General features: G+C 52.1%; 7 protein-coding genes across 7 annotated transcripts; 3 read left to right on the top strand and 4 right to left on the bottom strand.

Annotated features, from left to right (window-relative positions):
* Positions 1-136: 136 nt before the first annotated feature.
* CTA8 (Heat shock transcription factor) lies at positions 137-3,101 on the bottom strand (the record flags this gene model as incomplete). The annotated part of the gene is made up of 2 exons (XM_062877900.1): positions 137-2,578; positions 2,635-3,101. 2 exons carry the CDS (start codon positions 3,099-3,101, stop codon positions 697-699), a joined length of 2,349 nt encoding a protein of 782 aa, XP_062733717.1. The 3' UTR covers positions 137-696.
* Positions 3,102-4,761: 1,660 nt separating this feature from the next.
* On the bottom strand, positions 4,762-6,345 carry CWC27 (Peptidyl-prolyl isomerase cwc27; the record flags this gene model as incomplete). Its single annotated transcript, XM_062877899.1, has 1 exon — positions 4,762-6,345. The coding sequence occupies one exon, from the start codon at positions 6,343-6,345 to the stop codon at positions 4,762-4,764; it is 1,584 nt and encodes a 527-aa protein (XP_062733716.1).
* A 333-nt stretch (positions 6,346-6,678) lies between these two features.
* Positions 6,679-8,893, top strand: VMA2 (Vacuolar ATP synthase subunit B; the record flags this gene model as incomplete). Its single annotated transcript, XM_062877898.1, has 7 exons — positions 6,679-7,107; positions 7,178-7,262; positions 7,318-7,337; positions 7,395-7,430; positions 7,485-7,646; positions 7,696-8,021; positions 8,086-8,893. The coding sequence occupies exons 1-7, from the start codon at positions 7,009-7,011 to the stop codon at positions 8,891-8,893; spliced, it is 1,536 nt and encodes a 511-aa protein (XP_062733715.1). The 5' UTR covers positions 6,679-7,008.
* A 1,427-nt stretch (positions 8,894-10,320) lies between these two features.
* Positions 10,321-11,526, top strand: QC761_307540 (uncharacterized protein; the record flags this gene model as incomplete). The annotated part of the gene is made up of 1 exon (XM_062877897.1): positions 10,321-11,526. The coding sequence occupies one exon, from the start codon at positions 10,321-10,323 to the stop codon at positions 11,524-11,526; it is 1,206 nt and encodes a 401-aa protein (XP_062733714.1).
* Positions 11,527-11,711: 185 nt separating this feature from the next.
* Positions 11,712-13,262, bottom strand: ZPR1 (nucleolar zinc-finger protein; the record flags this gene model as incomplete). The annotated part of the gene is made up of 2 exons (XM_062877896.1): positions 11,712-13,073; positions 13,137-13,262. The coding sequence occupies 2 exons, from the start codon at positions 13,260-13,262 to the stop codon at positions 11,844-11,846; spliced, it is 1,356 nt and encodes a 451-aa protein (XP_062733713.1). The 3' UTR covers positions 11,712-11,843.
* A 247-nt stretch (positions 13,263-13,509) lies between these two features.
* QC761_307520 (uncharacterized protein) lies at positions 13,510-14,133 on the bottom strand (the record flags this gene model as incomplete). The annotated part of the gene is made up of 1 exon (XM_062877895.1): positions 13,510-14,133. The coding sequence occupies one exon, from the start codon at positions 14,131-14,133 to the stop codon at positions 13,510-13,512; it is 624 nt and encodes a 207-aa protein (XP_062733712.1).
* Positions 14,134-15,296: 1,163 nt separating this feature from the next.
* GDE1_1 (Glycerophosphocholine phosphodiesterase) lies at positions 15,297-19,558 on the top strand (the record flags this gene model as incomplete). Its single annotated transcript, XM_062877894.1, has 4 exons — positions 15,297-15,831; positions 15,887-16,008; positions 16,071-18,024; positions 18,205-19,558. The coding sequence occupies exons 1-4, from the start codon at positions 15,815-15,817 to the stop codon at positions 19,556-19,558; spliced, it is 3,447 nt and encodes a 1,148-aa protein (XP_062733711.1). The 5' UTR covers positions 15,297-15,814.
* Between the last annotated feature and the right edge of the window lie 494 nt (positions 19,559-20,052).

Genomic DNA, 20,052 nt, shown 5'->3' with positions numbered 1-20,052 from the left:
ATTTTATGCAAATGTAAAGTGTTATGTAGTAAAGAGACTAAAAAATTAACAAACCAAGCAAACCAAACAACCGAGTAGGAGAGTGAGTAAGGTTTTAAAAAAGGCAAAAAAAAGAAATATAAAAAAACGATAGGAGGATATCTAAAACTGCTAACCATGAAAAAAAAAGCAAGAATAAAACACAATAGAAAGCCACCCCAACCAATCCCAGAAATCATCATCATCATCCCAAACCAATCAACCAACCCCATTCCTTCCCAATGATTGTGTGAGTAGAGTAAGGTGAGGTGCTGGTTGGTGTAATGATTCCGTGCCCCTCAGCGCCATAACCCCCCTTTACCATACTTAACCTTAACCTACCCCTAATCCCTAATCCGCAAAACACTACTCCTCCACGTATCCTTCCACCAGAGTTTTGTTTTTTCTGTGTTTGTTTTGTTTTTGTTTTTGTTGGGCATGTACCGTCGGGATCAATGTGGCTACGTCCCTTGACAAGTCTATCTATGACTTGTCTGCAACCCCCCCTTAACAACACCAGGTAGGTTAGCAAAGTCGACACCCTCAAGTCCAACTCCCTCACCAGCCTACACCACTTGTTGTATGGCCTCAAAAATAAAGTCCCCCAAACACATCCCCTCCAAACCCACCCCCCATCCCTTCCTCCTCATGATCCTCCGACGAAATGTAAGAGTGATTCTACCCCCTCCTCCTCCTCTTCGGATCCCTCTCCGGACTATCCGTCACCACCCCGTTCCCAACCCCCCCAATCTCACTCCTCGTAATCTCCTCCGTCCCGGCTGGACTAGGGCTATTAGTAGCCGAAGTAGTCTCAAACACCCTTCCCGTATCAAACAAGCCATCCTGCCCATTGATCCCCAACCCAGCACCCCCACCACCACCCAACATCCCATTATCCGCACCCGCAACACCACCACCCCCAAACTCTGCCCCACTACCAGGAGCATCCAGCGAAAAGTTAAACTCATCCGGATGACCACCCGTGTTGAACCCATTGAACTCATTGTCCCCAAAGCCGGTCTGGTTAGCAAAGGCATTGTTATCAACAAACTGGTCAAAATCGACAGAGTCGAAATAACTAGTATTGACGTTGCCGTTCTCGTCCATACCGGGAATCCGGCCAGAGGGGCTGAGCGGACCGAGGAACTGGGTCAGGTTCTCAAGTTGAGAAGCCTGCTGAGCTTGAAGGCGTTGAAGCGCGTCAATTTCTTGCTGCGTCGCCTGGAGTGGTTGCAGCGGCGGGGGCATAGGCATCGACGCGAGGATGGGAGAAAGCGATAAACCGGCTGTGGTCTGTGGGCTGGCAGCGGGCAAGGAAACACCGCCGGGACTAGAGACAGATGGGATACCGCCGCCGTTCATGGACGCGGCCGGGGTTGTCGCAGCAGAGCCATTGTTCATGATGCTCAGCATCTTGTTGCGGTTCTCGTTGCTCATGCCTGTGACCGGGGTGGTGGCGGCGACGTTGGGGAGGTCGATGCCAGTGCTGTTGACGTTGACGGCGTTGGTGTCCTGGATGATCTTCATCATGCCCTCATGTGGGTTGTTCTGGAGCTCCTTCTGCATATAGGCAGAGGTCGAGGTGGTGTCAGCCGGCGAGGTATCAAACACCTCGGTGACAGTCCCAGACATGCGAGTGTTGTACGAAGTCTGGGGCGCCGGCGAGGGTGTTGGGGACGGAGACAGGGATGTCACCACGGTCTTGTTTGCTTGGTGATGTGGGACAGGAGGCAAGAGACGCTGCGCACGTTTTGGCGTCGCCGACCCAGCAACGTTGGGAGCCCGTTGGTTGACGAAGCCGCCCAAGTCCACCACACCTCCGGTGGCCATGTTTGTGGAGCCGTGACCTTGAGCATTGGGAATGATGCTGGCCAAAAGATCTTGGACGCTCTGAACCCCACCCTGCTCCTCCAACGACTTTCGAAAGACATTGGCCAAGAAGTTGAGAATGGCATTGATGGAGTTCTCGTGCCGCTCGTGCATGGTTTGAAACATGACCGCCTGCTGATAGAGCGAATTATGATCTTGCCGTATCTTGTTGAGCATGCCCGAAATCGCGAGTTGCTGCTGCTGGATCCTGTCTATCTGATTCTTTACTTGTATCAGATCCTTTTTCTGGAGCGGACCGACTTCGTGAGAAACGGAGGCCCTGCCGCCCTGTGACGCTCCATGGTTTGGAACACCGTAGGCTTCTTCGGTATTGTTGTCCTCCTCGCTCTCCGCCTCTCCGTCTTCCTTCTTGATCTTCTTTTTACTGCTGCCACCCTTTGGCTTGTTGATCAGCCAAAGCAGGTTCGGATGCCCGCGTCGGAAATACGGGTTTGAGTACTCGCTGGGACTCTTGTTTTTCCGCTCGCTCGCTTTCATCGAGTTGTCGGACAGCCCGACCCGCTTATGGAACCCATACATGTTGAGCTGTCGCACAAACGAAGCATAATTGTTATGCTTGAAGAGTTCGGGGATGAGCGTTTTGGCAAACTCATCTTCGTCCAAGACGATAAATGAATCGCCCTTGTCAGACCAGCGGATCAGGTCGGTGTTCCTAGACTCATCGAGAAAGCTATCGAAAGATTAGCAATTTGCAACGTGAACAAAGTGATGAAAGGGCTTGCTTACCTGCTCAGCTTCTGAACAAACGGGGGGATCTGTTTCCTTTTGGCTTGCGCTTCCCTCTTCGCCTGAGCAGCCTTCTCCTCTAGCAGCTCGATGTTATCATGCTCGTCTACAGACGAATTCGTCTGAAGATACCGAGCATCCTCGGCAAACCCGTTCGCCCACGGCTCCCCCACCTGATCAAAGTGGCCTCTGTTGCCCGAATGGACAAGAGCGCGACTGTTTCCTCGGCGGGTCAGAGCGTTTGAAGGCGCCACAATTGGCTGCGCAAAGGCGCCTGACGTCGGCATCATGAACTGATTGACGTTTGTCGTTGGCGAGTCGACGAAGCCGTTTCCATCCATTGTTCCGTTCCACCCAAACAACCGATCCGTCTGGACAGGCGAAAATGTCTGCTGTACTGGGGGGATCGGGATCATCGAAGAGGCGCCAGGGGCCGGTCGTTTTCTCGGATTGTTCGGCGAAGACATAACACTGTGAAGGCGAGTGCGCGCTCAGCCGATTGGGGTTTGCTTGACACCCCTGGATATAGCAGATGGCGGTTCTTGACCGTTAGGCTAGGCTCGTCCTAAGTTTGTGGCCGGCGTGGTGGCTGCAGCCCTCAGTGACTTTTTTTTCTCGCAAAAGGCCGTCAAGAAGCTGAGGCCAAGGCTGTAGTCTTCCTTGTTGTGGGCGGTTTGAAGCACTGCTGAATCCGGTCGATTTTTTGATGAAACCAGCGAGCTCAGCACACAGAGGGAGATGGATCTAGTCGGAGGGAAGACAAGCGAGAGAAAACTCTATTCAACTCAATCTGTTATATACTGCGAAGCGGAGAACAGCTTGCTCAAAGGCAGAGGCGGTCCAGGCACCTGATCCACGCGCGGGTCTGTTATTGTTCCGCGGCGCGATATCAATGGCAATGTGTGTGTCGAGCCTGCGAGAGTGTCGCAAAAGCGGAGAAGATAGATGTCTCGCTCGGCGCCGGGTTCTGAATAGGGCTTGTGAGGTGTCTCGGCGGTGTCGTGATATGTCAATGGGCGTCGTTGTGTGGTAAATGCTGAAGCCTCGAAGGCAGGGTTCCTGCTGAACAATGGCTTGCGTCGGGGTCTCAGTCGCCGGCTTCCGCGCTGCTTGATTTCTGGTCACGCCTGGGTGTCTCAAAGACGTCGCTGAGAGGGCTCACAAGAAAAATTTTGGAGAGGAGTTCACTGGGGTCGTATGCTCAGGGCGCAGAGCGGCAGAGGATCGAGTGGGAAGGTTTGGGCTTTGCTAGATAAATTTGACACGGTGTAAGGCCACTTGCTGGTGATGAAGGCTCACTTGCCCATCATATGAAGTGGGCTTTGCCGGTGCGATCGCGATCAACACACCGATTTTCTCGCTTGCCGAACCAATCAGCGGCGGCGCAGATAACGTCCTGTCTCCACACGCGGGGTCGACGTCCCAGCCTGTCACCCAAGACAGCTTCTTTTTTTCTGGGCGTTTGGAAGGAGGACCTCAAGGCGGTGGCAGCGGCAGTGAGGCTTTGGACACTTCTCTCCAAAGACGTTAGTGACAATTAAGTTTGACAGCGCCGTTATGAGGTACTATGCGTAGTCTGAAGTTGTGGCCTTGATGCCTGTCAGTGGTGCAGCCGTGCATACCTGGGGAGCTGTCAGGAAACTTTTGGCCTCACTGTCGATACGGATCGTAGAACACCTTGGATTGAATGCCAAGAGATGAGTTGCAGTTGTAAGACTGTTCAAGTGGGACCAAGCCAGTTTCCCTTCTCAGTCTCGAAAACAACAAGACAAAAGGCCATGTCTGAGCAGCTCTTGAGCTAGGAACAACAGCAGATGTGAGTGTGCATGGAGAATGAGCACGCCACCATGACATGAAGACCCATATAAAACCCTATTGAGGCCGGGGCTCACGGAGCTATTGTTCCGGACAGGCATGGCACCATGGGGACACATGGGACGGGACTTGGGCATCACTACCTTTGCACTGAACAATGGAGGAAGGTGACAGGAGATATTAGACAATAGAAAGTGGGTATCTCTTAATGGTTACCATCCGACTGGTGGTCAGTCTCTCTTATGCTTGGCCTCCTCTGCTTGTAAGAACAATGCAATTGTATCATAAGTCAGATAGCGACTGCTCCTTCTACTATCTTCTTGCCCGGTCACGCTCCCGGTCCCGGTTCCAGGCCCTTGAAGATGAGCCCCCAGACCGCGAATCCCGAGAAGACTTCTTGCCCTCTTTAAGAGCCTGCGCCTTTGCCAGGGGGTCAATAACAACCAGCTCCTCTTCCGCCTTTTTGCGATAGCTCAGATCCTTTCCAAGCTTATCTGCAGTAAAGCTGAGCTGATGAGACATCCACCCTTCGTCATCGCTCTCTTCCTTTTCTTCATTATCCCAGGCTTTGCAGCTCTGGCAATGGGCAATGAAGTGAAGATCACAAACCTCTCCTTCGCCCTCCTCATCATCACCATCATAATTGATAGCTGGCTGGGCTGTCGACTTCTCATTTGGTGCTTGCTCCAGCTTTGACTTGAACGACCGCAAAAGCGCCAAAGCCTCCTCTTCCTCCTTTGCAGACTGCGTGCCCGGTCTCCGTTTCCTCCCACGCACTGCAGTCTCCGGTATCATTTCCTCCAAGGCCGACTTCTTCTTCTCCTGCACCGGTTCGGTGTAAATTGTTCGTTTCATCGAAGCCTTGACGGCAGCAATCTCCTCGTTAGTCCTTTCCAACAAGGTTTTCTTTTTGCCATCTTCCGGTTCGGGACTTGACCTGTCACTTTCCTCAACCTTTGGCCGTTGTTTCTTTGACGGAACAGGCTCCGGACGATCTGGACTCCTCGCTCGGTTCTTTGGTGGCTCTTCTGTCACACGAACTTTCACATCATCCTTGTGCGTCGGCTTTGAGTCCTTCTTTGAAGATCTGACTGGCATCGTCTTTGGCGCCGGTTCCTCGTCTACATCCATGACAATTCTTGTGTCGAACTTTGGCTTCTTGAGAACTGGCAGGTCATCGCCCTCACCCTCTTCGTCTCCAAAGCTCAACAACTGCTTGGCTTGTTTTCTCTTTTTCTGCTTCTTCTCCACGGGAGCTGGTTTTGCTACTTGCTGGCGTAGCTTCTTCTCCCTCTTCTTCATATCATCGAAAGGGTTGATGAGAATCTCGATATGGGTGATTTTGATCGGATATAGTGGCCGCTCGTCATTGACTTCCGACTCGCCAATCTTGGCCAAATTGTAGATGGTATCGCCCGCCACGCGCCCAAACACGGTATTCTTCCCATTCAACTCTTCAGCCTTGCCGAGAGTGAAAAAGAACTGGCTGCCATTGGTGTCCGGTTTTCCTTCGTTCGCCATGCCTAACAATCCTCGCCTGTTGAACTTGAGACGCGAATGGAACTCATCCTTGAAGTTGATGCCGTCGGGGCCGGCGTTCTGTCCTCTTCGCTGGTCCATTGGCCATGGATCCAGATCACCGCTGTATGCGCCGCCATCGTAGATGGATTCTCCTCCATGTCCTGTCCCAGTGGGATCACCACCTTGGAGAATGAAGCCGGGAATGAGACGATGGAATATGGTGTTATCGTAGTAGCCGTCGAGTGCTAGCTGAAGGAAGTTTCGGCATGTTAATGGCGTTTGTTTCGCAAACAGTTCGATTGAGATTTCGCCGAGAGTCGTGTGGATGATGGCCGACGCCGTCGGTTGTGGCTCGAGATTGTAGATGGCCGACATCGTGGATTAGGTTTTACACGCCCGAAAAGCTGGCCCGCGCCTTCGAGATGTGAAGCGGGAAAAATGCAACCAAAATAAAAAGATGACGCAGGGTTGGAGGCTGAATTGACATCAGGTCTTAAATCTGGATGACAGGAGCACAGGCGCGAGCTTCCCTGTCAAATGTTCCAAAGTTGCCGGCCGGCATCGACAAGGCACCGCCACAGTTCGAGATCTGGAACTGTGGTTGGCATGTGCTTGCTTCAAGGTGTGTGTCGCAGAAGCAGCACTAGATGTGATGCGAAGTGATCTGTTATTTTCTGTCTTTCGTAAAGACATATCTCTCCGTTTCAATAGCAGCTTGTTGCCGCAGAGCGAATCCCGAATACCTGTGCCTTTCAGTTGGTTTGGATGTTGTGGCTGTGCCATCTGGATTCATGATGTGGTGCGGGGCCCAGCAGGGGACAGGCCTGGGCGGCCTGCTTATCACCGACGGTCCAGCTTGGAGCTTGCGTCTTCAGGCTACCCGCATCCACTGGAGCTCCTCCATCGTCGTGCATTCACAACCAACTTGCCAATCCACTTACCAGCCTCTCGACCCTCTAGACAGCCTCCCGAGCCGGCCTCGACTTTCGCATTGATACCTCGCGCCTGTTTTTGCCCTGCATAACCTCCAAAACCACCATGAGCGACCCCAGAGATCCAGCCTCCTACCGGGTGACGCCCAGGCTTCGCTACAACACCGTCGGTGGTGTCAACGGACCCCTCGTCATCTTGGACAATGTTGGTCTCCCGCTTCTGCTTCCGCCTTACCACCACCACATCTCTGCTAACTCTGTGATCCTTCTTCCAGGTCAAATTCCCCAGATACAATGAGATTGTCAGCCTTACTCTTCCCGATGGGACTGTGCGTTCCGGTCAAGTCTTGGAGGCTCGCGGTAAGCACTGTCGCTACACCAGGGACCTATGCTGTTACTGACGGTATCTCTACAGGAAGCCGCGCCGTTGTGCAGGTATATACCAACCGAAACGGAACACAAGCGATCCACATATGTTAATCGATCTTGCAGGTTTTCGAGGGCACCTCTGGCATTGATGTGAAGAAGGTGAGACTGCCGAGCGCATTGGGAAATACATAGGCGGCAGCTAACTCCCACTAGACCAGAGTTGAAATGACCGGAGAGAGCTTGAAGCTCGGTGTCTCTGAAGACATGCTGGGTCGTATCTTTGATGGTTCAGGTCGTGCCATTGACAAGGGCCCCAAGGTCCTGGCTGAGGAGTTCCTGGACATCAACGGCAGTCCTATCAACCCCTACTCGAGAGTAAGCTTCACTACATGCCCTACCAAAGCCATGCGCTAATAGAGAACAGGTGTATCCCGAGGAAATGATCTCGACTGGCATCTCGGCCATTGATACCATGAACTCGATTGCCCGTGGCCAAAAGATTCCCATCTTCTCGGCCGCTGGTCTTCCTCACAACGAAATCGCCGCTCAGATTTGCAGACAAGCTGGCCTGGTTCAGCGCAAGGGTGTGACAAACAAGGGCGTACATGACGATCATGAGGAGAACTTCTCCATCGTCTTCGCTGCCATGGGTGTCAACTTGGAAACTGCTCGTTTCTTCACCCGCGATTTCGAAGAGAACGGCAGTTTGGAGCGCACCACCCTCTTCCTCAACCTTGCCAACGATCCTACGTAAGTAATGAACAACAAACAACAAACGCTGGTTTTTGGGTCTTGTTATTAACAATAACGGCAGTATCGAACGTATCATTACACCTCGTCTCGCCCTTACTACCGCCGAATACTATGCCTACCAACTCGAGAAGCACGTCCTCGTCATTCTCACCGATCTTTCGGCCTACTGTGATGCTCTTCGTGAGGTCTCTGCTGCTCGTGAAGAAGTTCCCGGTCGTCGCGGTTTCCCCGGTTACATGTATACCGATTTGTCGACCATCTACGAACGTGCTGGCCGTGTCGAAGGCCGCAACGGTTCGATTACTCAGATTCCCATTCTCACTATGCCCAACGACGACATTACGCATCCCATTCCTGATTTGACTGGATACATTACCGAGGGTCAGATCTTCGTCGACCGTGGTCTTTACAACCGCGGTATTTACCCTCCTATCAACGTGCTTCCGTCGCTGTCCCGTCTGATGAAGTCTGCCATTGGTGAGGGCATGACTCGCAAGGACCACGGTGATGTATCCAACCAGCTGTACGCCAAGTATGCCATCGGTCGTGACGCGGCCGCCATGAAGGCAGTCGTTGGTGAGGAGGCCTTGTCTCCCGAGGACAAGAAGTCTCTGGAATTCCTCGACAAGTTCGAGCGGACCTTTATCAACCAGGGCCCATACGAGGGACGCACCATTTTCGAATCTCTTGACCTCGCGTGGAGCTTGCTTCGCATCTACCGCAAGGACATGCTCAACCGTATTCCTGCCGACATTATTGACGAGTTTTACTCCAGAACCCCATCAGACCGCAAGGGCAAGGATAAGGCCCCTACCAAAGACACCAGGGATACCGAGGCGCCCCAGGAGGAGAACCTTATCGATGCTTAAACGAGGGTGCAAGATAACCGATGCATAGAGCCTGGGGAGCGGAATGCTCCAGTGACCAGGTTCAGGAGAGTGTTCCTTTTATTATTGCGTTCAAGCCTCTGTTTCCTTCTAGGCTTCGTTCTGTATGGGTAGCGCAAGACTTGTATATGATAGTATCGGACTGTTTTGGCGGGTTGCAGATTGGAATTCGACAGTGTTTTATGGTTACGGAGTATAGCCAGTGATGCATTTTAAGCATGTTGTTTTGCCGACTGCCATTGCCATTGGCGCGCATGTATACCCTGGCTTGTGCTGCGATGGTGCCAAAAGTGCAAATCAAGAGAATGCTGAGATAGAGGCTTGCTTTTGAGTGAAGCATAATAGGTCTCTTTGTGAGGATGTCTGTCATTGTTTCCAGAGATACTGTCCAAGACCCCGACTGACAGCAGTATAACACTGAGAGACAGTGATAGGTAGTCTCTCCATTGGCTTGGCAGGAATTCAACCTAAGCTCCAGCTTCCTATCGACAGGGGGAGAAGAATGCGGAGATAATTATCCCCGCATTCCCTCGTTTCCATCGACAGAGCTCCAACGGCGAAGGCAGAGCCGCTCCAATGATTGCTTGTTAAGACGTCATCCCATTCGCGTAGCTGCTTGCAATTATTGCGCGAATGTTTAGGAAGCAAGTGAGTTCATGTTATTTTGACCTGGGGAATTCGGTGTTCTTGTTGCTGGGAGTTTGGTGGTTGTAAGTGACGCATCCCATTGAGCTGATGATTGTTTTTGATCGTGACCAAATAAAGTATCATTTTTGCTTTCATTGGTGTCAATGAAGAGCATCATTGGAGGTTTCAATATCCCATGGCTGCAACGGTTGTGGAGAATCAAGGAAGGTAGCTAACGGTCTTTGCAGTCACACAGCATTCGGCATCGTATATCGACAGTTGGATGTATATGTATATGCCGGCCCGCGGCCACTCGTTGCGACCGCCGACCGACCTGGACGGCGGGAAAACTGAGATCTTCCCCCGTGTGACGCTCACTTCACCTCGTGGTCACACCCTCGTTTACCTCCTCGCCTGGAACGAAAAAGAGTGGCTGGTTGGCTGGCAGGCGTCAAAGTTTCTTCTTCATCCCAAATAACCGGATGCAGGTTCGCTCTTTCCCGCCTTCACCACCTACCGGTCTGGAGATCTCCCCTCTCTTTGCGCGCGCGTGTGTGTGTACCTGGTGACTTGCCTGCCTTGGTTGGAGGGTTGCTCTGCTCGTAAAGGTTCCATACTGATGGGATGAGATTGGGGTTGGCAGCTGTGGGTTATATTAAGGCACCGTTCTCGCCTCTCTCTCTTTCTTTCTGTTGACTCTTTCCCTTCAACTCATGACCTGAGTGAGTCCTACCTTCCACTCTCTCCCAGGTTGATGTCGGCACCAAAACCAACATCCCACCATGCGTCTCTCTCTCCTCCCTCTGGGAGCTTTCCTCCTTGCCACCCCTACCTTATCCGCCCCCTCTTTCACAGGGGAACCAGACTCCTCAGGTAAATACTGGCTCTTCGCCCCAGGCATAACAGCCTCCTTCATCCCCTACGGTGCCTCCATCTCCAACCTCTTCATCACCGACAAGAACGGCATAGACCGTGACATCGTCCTCGGCTTCGACAACGCAACCTATTACTCTGTCGATCCAGTTCACCCTCACTTTGGCGGCGTGCCCGGCCGGTACGCCAACCGCATCAAGAACTCGACCTTCACCCTTGACGACGATGGAGAAGACTACCACATCCGTCCCAATGAAAACCCCACCGCAGCCCACCCAGCAGGTGTGAATACCCTCCACGGCGGCCCCGACGGCTGGGATCACAGAAACTTCACCGTCGTCACCTACACCAAGTCATCCATCACGTTCAGCCTTGTCGACCCCGACGGGAAAGAGGGGTTTCCAGGGGAAGTAATCAGTTACATCACCTACACTTTGTCAAACCGAACCTGGGACGCAAAAATGGTTGCTATTCCTACAACAAAGAAAACTCCAATCATGCTGTCTAGTCACACCTACTGGAACCTAGACGGGTTCGCAAACACGGAAACTCCTACCGCGTTGAACCATACATTTTACCTCCCCTTTTCAGGGCAGACGGTGGCTGTGGATAGCATCCTCATTCCCACGGGGGAAATCTCCCCTGCCCCCAAGGGGTCCGTCAACGACTTCTGGTCTGCTCCCAGACAAATAGGCGAGGGGTTTTCCCTTGAGGGGATCCAGGGAAACTGCGGGGGGAGTTGCACGGGTTACGACAACTGCTGGCTCGTTAACAGGAACTACCCCTACGATTGGAGGTCGGAGGACAAAATGGTGGCTAGTCTGGCGAGTGAGTGGTCGGGAATAAAACTGGAGATTTGGTCGGATCAGGAGGCGTTTCAGATGTATAGCTGTAATGGGATGAACGGGAGTATGCCGATCAAGGCGACGCAGGGGAGGGATGACGGGACCGGGTCGAGAGGGGTGGAAAAGTACGGGTGTGTTGTTCTGGAGGTGCAGGATTGGATTGATGGGATTAATCACCCTGAGTGGGGGAGGGGACCAAAGCAGATCTTTGAGCCGGGGGGGGATCCGTATGTTTTGCAGGTGAGGCATCGCTTTAGTGTTGATGCTTGAGACGGAAATGGTTGAGAAAGGGGTCGGTAGGAAGCAGCCAGTATTGGAGAGTTACATTGATAATGAAGACGAGATATATCCAACTTCTCATGAGCCTTTTTCACACCTAAAACATATAAGCGTGCTTACATCTGCGGAAGACCCTTGATACGCTCTCAACTTTACAATTGTCGGACCCAGTCAAGTAGTTGGCATCATCAAATCATTCTCTTTGTCTATAGGACAGGTATCATTTTTTTAAACAACTGAAAAAAAACGCAAATCCCAATACCCAGAAACCAGCCACCCATGCTTTTCCCATTTTCTATTTCCATAGCTCAAACATCATTCTCATAATTCTCAGTCTTCATGTCCAACAAACCCAACTCCTCCTCTTCCTCCTCTGTCCGCTCATACTCCTCGACGGTCATCTGCTCATCAGGTTCATCCGGGTTATCAGCCAAGCTCTGAACATAACTGGCCGCCAATGGGTCAGTCAACACAATGGTAAACTCCCTCTCGCCCTTGATGGCAGAATTGAGCCCATCAAAGAAGTCATTCCACCTCGACGCCTCGGTGCTGTCCAGAGAGTCGTTCTTGCGCTTAGTCTTCTCCACGTCGGCATCGGCCTCGAAGATTTGTTTGTGGAGGTCATCGCGGACCTGGGTGAGGAGACCCTCGACGGTGGTAAATCTTCCACCGAGGGTGCCTGGGTTGACGGAAAGGCTGAGCTCGGGGCACTCGAGCTGGCAGCTCTCGCTCTTGAGGATATCGCGGGCAAGATCCACAGGGGTCTTGATCTTGATGGTGACCTTCTTGCCCTTCTCAGGGACCTCACCACCCGTCTTGACGTCGTTGGACTTATAACCGCAGTCATCACAGCTCGTGTTCATGATGACGACTTGTCTGAAGTGGGGGATGTCGACCATCTTCATGTTGGTCGTGCAGGGGTGCATGCAGCCCGGGCAAGAGGCTGGGAACTGGTAGACGTGATCGGGGATGATGTCGCCATTGTCGTCAAGGCCTTCAGTGTTGGTGTCGGCGAGACCGAGAGCCTCGTTCTGCTCAGGTGTACGGAGGTACTCGCGCTTCTCCCACTTGCCAACGCCGTCGCGAGGGTCAGGGGCGATAAAGCTGTTGCCAGCCGGGTCGTCGACAGACACACGGAAGGGGAACGCCTCTCCGGCGAGCATTTGTCTGCCCTTGGCAATGACTTCAGCAACTTTGGCGGCCGCCTCAGGGGTTTCCTTCATACGCTTCTCTTGGTCGAAGACGAGATCATCCACGATGGTGGTTAGGAGGCCCTCCACGTTCGTGAGCTGACCCTTGCCAGGGGGGACCTCGACATCGAGCTCGATAAACTTGACGGTGGCAGTGTCGGACTTGACAACCTGGCGCTGGAAGTCCTCCATATCTCTTAACCGGAGCTCGTAGTGGACACCCTTGAGCTGGAGGGTACCAGCAGGCTGGATCTCGTTGTTGTTGAAGCCGCAGTGGTCGCAGTTGAAGGACATGATGATAATCTCGCGGAAATAGGGAATCTTGGTGAGGAGGAGGCGTGTCATGCCCTATGACCATGATTAGCATCGGCGCATTCGTTAATGTGCAACCATCCAAAGTTTGCAGCTCACATTCTCGTGGCAGTTCATGCAGAGGGACTCGATCTCATCGATGGGCTTGAAGTCATCCTCAGCCTCGCCATTGGCCTGGACGGCCTGCTCGACCTTCTCGCCGATAGGGTTGAAAAGCTCTGTCATTTTTGCTATTTTGGTGCTTTGTTTCGGTGGTGTTGATGGGATATGGCGAGAACCAGGGAATAAAATTTTGGAGGGGTAACTAACTCTGTGATAAAATCGTTCTTTGGCGGGGTAGTTGACCTGCCAAAACGGTTGTGCCCCACTATAGGTTCAGGGAGTCATGGAGATTATGTCATAACACTAGGCACAACCTGACGCTGCCCCAAGGTTCCGGAATGTTCTTATTTCGATAGCTGAGCCTTGGGACTCATTTCGACATGAAGTCGGCAAGGCTCAACCCAGGCGAAGGTCTTGAATATTTGGATTGCTCCAACAGAGCTTGGAGACCCGCTTTTCGAGACTTGGCCCTCTTCTTGCTGTTCGCATTGGACGCTGGCTTCTGCGAGGATGTCGTCTCGTGTGAACCTGAAGTCTTGGGCAAAGATGGGGCCGCTCCCGGTGCCGTGGTCTTGGACACCTTGTGGGCCGGTTTGACAGTATGGCGAATGATGGGAGCCGGAGCCGGAAGCTTGATCTCGATTTTCGAAGAGCAATGGCCACACTCGATGCGCTTGGTTGGGCCAGATGACCGAGGTTCTTGCCTTTTCGCTTTTTCGACCTTGGGTGCTGGAGGTGTTTGCTGTTTCTTTTTGATCACTGCCTTTTTGTTCTTTTTGAAGACCAGGTCACTGCCCTCCCCGAAAGCCAAAATATTACCACAGGCCGTGCAAACATGCTGTCGTTGGACCTCAGGAAGAGGAATCTCATGCTCGAACATCAAGTCATTTCGCTGCCTGAGGATATATGCCGATGTCTCGGGAGCCGTAAAGGCTAAGAGATGACCTGCATCTGTCAAAAACTTCAGAGTCGGACTCGGATCAGTGGCGGCCATCTTCTCGGAATATTTTATCGTCGACAACGAGGGCGAAGTTTGATGTGAATATGGGTTGTGTTGTTGAAGTTTTAGTCGTGATTGATGCAAGACCCTTGATTGTAAATGTGGGTCCAGCGCCACAAGCCACAAGTTGAAATTTACGGTACTGTTGCAGGGTTGGTGAAGAATGGATTTCGAAAGGATGGATTTTTGCCTCAGCCCTATCACGCTTTCACGCCGTGAAGGAGAAAATGGAGTTTAGGAATATAAAAAGCTTCAATAATTAATCTATCGGGGTTCATCCTCACATATGAGTTTCTCTTATCACTCAACCCTCCACAGACCATATGGTTAGCTTTACATTGCCTGCAAGGTCGTGGATCAAGCATCCAGCGGCAACTTCTACAGGATCTTTCTTTAACTCAGTCAGAAGTGTTTGCTATTTCTTGTATGTAGCACGTTCCTGCCGAGCCTTGTTCAACCAACGAGCCGTCTATTTTTGCAGCATTTGAGGTGCGGCTCATTCACCGATCCCCGCACTAGAGCCATCCAGGATTACCGTAGAGTTATGCCATGCTAATTCAGGGGCGCTTTGTTCTGGACCCTTGGTCTGTTCTCAGTGGGCAAAAAAAGATCACGAGATGCGCCTTCGACGACAGAAAGGGTCCAGCGGCTTGAACTCCCTTGACTAGCCGCTGCACAGGGTATTGAGTCACGAGACCTCTTCCCTCCACGGAAAATTCTTCTGGATTTTGCCTGGTGCGACCTGCAAGAAAGCAAACTGTGCATGTGCAAGCTGCAGTCGAGAGCTGACCCTACATGGAGCACCTTCTGTGTAAGTGGAGAAGTTGGAAGTTGGAGGGGAGCGGTGAGACGACCAACAAAAGGGCCAAGACGTTGTGAAGAGTCGAGATATCATATGCAGACATGAAGGATCGATCTTCAAGCTTATGAAGAATAGAACCCTTCATAGCCGTATAAGTTTACTCTGTGGAGAGAACTCCAACACTCTATAAAAACCAGGCTGTGATTGCTCGTGGTGGAAACCCAGCGGCTGGGTTCTGAGGCGGGAGGCGACAGGGGTCTATCGGATGGTGGGGTGGCTATTGGCCAATCAGAGAGTGAGCTGGCGCCACTGATAGCTGCTGGACGATGTCACTGGTTCCGGCCTTCAACTGCCATGTATGTCTCGAGCAGCTTTCTTGCCATGTGCATTTGTCCACAGCATGAGCTCATGGATCGCCGCTTGTCGATGGGACTCTTATATTTTCCCCCGTGGAAAACGTGTGTGACGTGCGTGGCAGCTTGACCATCGAGGTTCCCACTCTTGTACCCATCAACGGGATCGAGACTTCCCCTCTCCACTACATCTTTCATGCCGTGACTTCCTCCCTTCTCCTTGCTGTTTCCATGACCTCTTTGTCTTCTCAAACACACAAGGTCTGCTTGTTGAAGTAGATACGATAACGATACTTCCGACCGTTTGATTTTGTACGTTTCACCTCCTACCTCTGAGATCGCAACTTGGAAACATCAGCGGATATATATAGCATTTTCTTTCCCAACACTCAGCCGCTGGCATCCCGCTCATAGCCAACACGGGATACGACCTGTCAGATCATTTGGCATTTGATACCCCCTTTTGATTTTTTAGCTGGCTTCTCATCGTCCAAGACGTACTTAGCAGCTACCACGCAATATGAAGTTTGGGAAAAAGTATGTATCTGCCTGCATTCGTGATTGCCCCTTACTTACACTTTTGCTTTCCTAGTCTTCCAAGAAACCAAGTCCCCGAGTGGGCAGGCTCTTACATCGACTACAAGCGCCTCAAGAAACTCATAAAAACAGCAGCCGACACAGCTGCCCACAATGGGGATCAAGTCGACTTGGCTGGTGGGTTCACTGATCCGCAACGCCCTTTCGTTGACCTCGTGATCTGACCCTTGGACCAACAGAGTTTCTGTTTGCCCTCGACCGCGAAGTAGAGTGCGTTGACCAGTTCTATACAAGGAAGCTCCACGAGAACCAGCGACGACTGCAAGCCATCACAGACAGATACGGACCAACACCTCGCGATGCCGCTAACATCGACGAGGAGGAGCTCGAGGATCTGATAGGAGCTTTACTCGAAATCAGAAACCAACTGAGGAATCTACAGTGGTTCGGAGAGATCAACCGTCGAGGCTTTGTCAAAATCACAAAGAAGCTGGACAAGAAGGTTCACACGTCGGATATCCAGGAGAGGTACATCTCTACCAGGGTCGACGTTCTACCGTTTGCCACAAATCTTGACACCAGCCAGGAGCTTCAGACAGTCAACACGTGGCTTTCGGTGCTCAATGAATCCAAGAACACCAATGACGCCAAATCCGACCGCTCAACACGGTCTTACGGGCGACCCACGAAACTGGACGTCGATACGTCAGTGCTCAACGCACTAGATCAAGCCGTCCGGCAAGATAATCTAGATACATTGACGACCGGGTTAGCTGCTGCAAATCTCGCAAAACAAGATCAAACCGACGCTTTCCAAAACCTCCTGCACAGCCTCCTGCAGCGCGCCATCTCGGCCCGGTCGAAAAAGGTCATTCCTGTGCTTCTGGAAAGGATTTCGGACCTTGATGACCCCGACGACATCAATGGGCGGAATTGTATTCACAGGCTGGTCACTCATATTGGCCGGACCAAGACCGTTTCTTCCAGAGCCGTGGAGGAGGTGAAGCCGGATCCTCACTTGAACGCATACCCTTTTCCGCCGGGGGTTCAATACGCCCAGAATTATCTTACCCCAGCAACGTCTCCTCTCGCCACACCGCGGGTGTCTGCTCTCAAGGAGACGGCCAGTCTCTTGGGCAAGGATGACGAGGCTGTGCAGATGCTCATGTACCTTTTGGACAATCTCAAGCCAGCACAAAGGGTGGCTTTGAAGGCGAAGGATAACTTTGGACGCATTCCACTGCATTACGCCGCTCAGTTTGGCTTTGTGGTGGTGTGTCAGATTTTGATGAAGAAGATGCAGGATTGGGGCATGTTTGATGTCGAAAACGGAATCGACGCCCCTGAATGGCAGGACAAGAACGGAGAAGCACCTCTGCATCTCAGCGTCCTTGGTGGTCACGCTCTTACGACCAAGGCACTGCTTCAAGGGGAGAATTGGCAGGGTGTCAGTGATAACAAGGCGGAGATGAGACGGGCCATCTCAAAGTCGAGTGCTGTGTTGGCTATTGCCACCAAGGCGAACTTTGAGCATATTGTCGAGATGTTGGTGCATGCGGGGGTTGACATCAACTGGCGGGATAAGACGGGGGAGACGGCGCTGCATATTGCCGCGAGGTTTGGGCATGATGAGTGTGCAAAGGTGTTGTTGGAGGGGACGGCGGATCAAAAGGCGGATTTTGAGTTGACGGAGAAGGCTTTTGCTTGGACGCCGCTGCATATTGCGGCGGTAGATGGGCATTTGTCTGTGGTTAAGCTGTTGGTGGAAGCCGGGGCTGAGGTGGACAAGCCGGATTCGTCGGGTTGGACAGCGAGGGAACATGCTGCTTTGAGAGGACATATGCCTATTGCTCACTTTCTTGCTCAGAGCAAGGAGGGAGAGGACACGGCTAGTAATACTTCTGATGACGAGAAGTCGGTGACGGATAATGCGGCTGTGCCTGACAAGGCGTCGTTCCAGGAGAGACGATCGAAGGGCTCTGCGCGCAAGGCGGAGCCGGTCAAGTCATTTGGTCATCGGTATCTCAAGGATGAGAGTCTGGTGCTGGTTAGCTTGGGCTCGATGGACATGCGGAAGAATCTTGAGGCGGTAAAGCTGGACAATATTCCGCTTTCGAAAGCACACACGACGGAGTTGGACACCACGTTGTCGATTGTAGTGTCGGCGCAAGGGGCTCAGGGCGAGCCAACTATGTTTGACTTGCCCGTTCACGACAACATCTCTACCGAGCCTGTCGTTTTTACTACGGTTGACGCCAGCAAGGTCAAGCTGTTTTTCGATATTGTTCCTACCTACTCTGGGAACAACGAGAATAAGGTCGGCCGTGGTGTTGCCCTGCTCTCGAGCGTTCGACCTACTATTGGGACCAAGAGGATGAACCTTCAGGGTGATGTCTGTGTGCCCATCATGGGTGCCAATTTTGAGGTCATTGGCAGCGTCAACTTTAACTTTTTGGTCATCACGCCATTCTCACACCCTAGCATGGAGGTCACTTCTGAGCACACCTACTGGAAGAAGTTGGCCTCGACCATGGTCATTGGCCACCGCGGCCTGGGCAAGAATATGACGTCCAGCCGCTCCCTCCAGCTGGGCGAGAACACCGTCTCATCCTTTATTGCAGCGGCCAACCTCGGCGCTAACTATGTCGAGTTTGACGTCCAGCTCACCAAGGACCACGTCCCGGTTATCTACCACGACTTTTTGGTCAGCGAGACCGGGTTTGACGCGCCGGTTCACACTTTGACTCTGGAGCAATTCTTGCACATCAACCCGGACAAGTCGAGGACTATTCAGGGGAATAATGGGACGTCGCCTTTTTCGTATGCCATTCCGGAGAACAAGCTGCTCGAGAAGACGAGGCGGAGCAACTCGCCCGGTCCGAGGCAGAGGTCCATGTCGATGGACTGGCCGGATCACAACAGGCAGCATCGCTTGTCCAAGCAGGAGATGGAAGAGAGGATGAAACACACGAGGGATTTCAAAGAGAAGGGCTTCAAGGCCAACTCGCGCGGAAACTTCATCCAGGCGCCGTTTGCGACGCTGGAGGACCTCTTTGTGAAGCTGCCGCAGAGCGTGGGGTTCAACATCGAGATGAAGTACCCGATGCTTCACGAGAGCGAGGAGCACGAGATGGACACGTACGCGGTCGAGCTGAACTCGTTTTGCGACACGGTGCTGCAAAAGGTGTACGACATGACTGCCAACCCGCACCAGAGGAGGAATATCATTTTTTCGAGCTTCAACCCGGATATTTGTCTCTGTTTGAGTTTTAAGCAGCCGAATATACCGATTTTGTTTTTGACGGATGCGGGGACGTGTCCGGTGGGGGATATCAGGGCGAGTAGTCTGCAGGAGGCGATTAGGTTTGCGAGCAGGTGGAATTTGCTGGGGATTGTGAGCAATGCGGAGCCGTTTGTGAATAGTCCGAGGTTGGTGAGGGTGGTGAAGGGGGCGGGGTTGGTTTGTGTTAGTTATGGGAGGGAGAATAACGAGCCGGGGTTGGTGAGGAGGCAGGTTAGGGAGGGGGTGGATGCTGTTATTGTTGATAGTGTGCTGGCTATTAGACGGGGATTACTGACGCAGGATGGGGAGGGTGAGGGCAAGGGGAAGAAGAATGGGGTTGAGGATAGGGTTGAGGAGGTGAGGGAGAGGGTTGGGAAGCAGGTGTTGAACGGGAATGGGAATGGGAATGGGTTTGGAGGAGGGGATATTGGGTATAGTTCTTGAGAGGTATTGGGTATAGTTCTTGAGAGGTAGTTGTTTGGAATAGATATCGATGGGAATGTGTTTAGAAGGTTTTAGAGAGAGCATTGCGAAGATTTGAAGATGAGGTTCAACACCGATGGGAGGAGTCGTTTTAACAGGAGTTTTGGGGTTGGAGTATTGAGCAGAACACATGAGCCTAGAGAGATGCGGCGGACCAGAAGTACCTAGATGAATGGTTTATCATTACTAGGTACCTTTGACGGAGCACGATTGGCATTCAACAACATTCGAACGAGCATTGTTTCGCTAGATTGCTACTGGTCTGTGATACATGCAAGTGTCTATGTGAGGTTCTGGCGTGTTCACATTTTGATTCGAGTGCTCTCTTTTACAGTTTTACTTGACATTTAGTTGCTTTTGCATTTGACTCGGGTAATCTTTTCTAGGTTCCATGGGGTGAGTTAAGAATAGAAACAACCTAATAGGTCATTCTCGACAGGTAGTTTAGGTAAGTC

Source organism: Podospora bellae-mahoneyi, chromosome 3 (genome assembly GCF_035222275.1).
Source record: "Podospora bellae-mahoneyi strain CBS 112042 chromosome 3, whole genome shotgun sequence".
In the NCBI taxonomy this organism is placed as follows: domain Eukaryota; kingdom Fungi; phylum Ascomycota; class Sordariomycetes; order Sordariales; family Podosporaceae; genus Podospora; species Podospora bellae-mahoneyi.
Note: the sequence above shows the minus strand (reverse complement) of the source record. Positions and strands in the feature narration are given on the sequence as shown.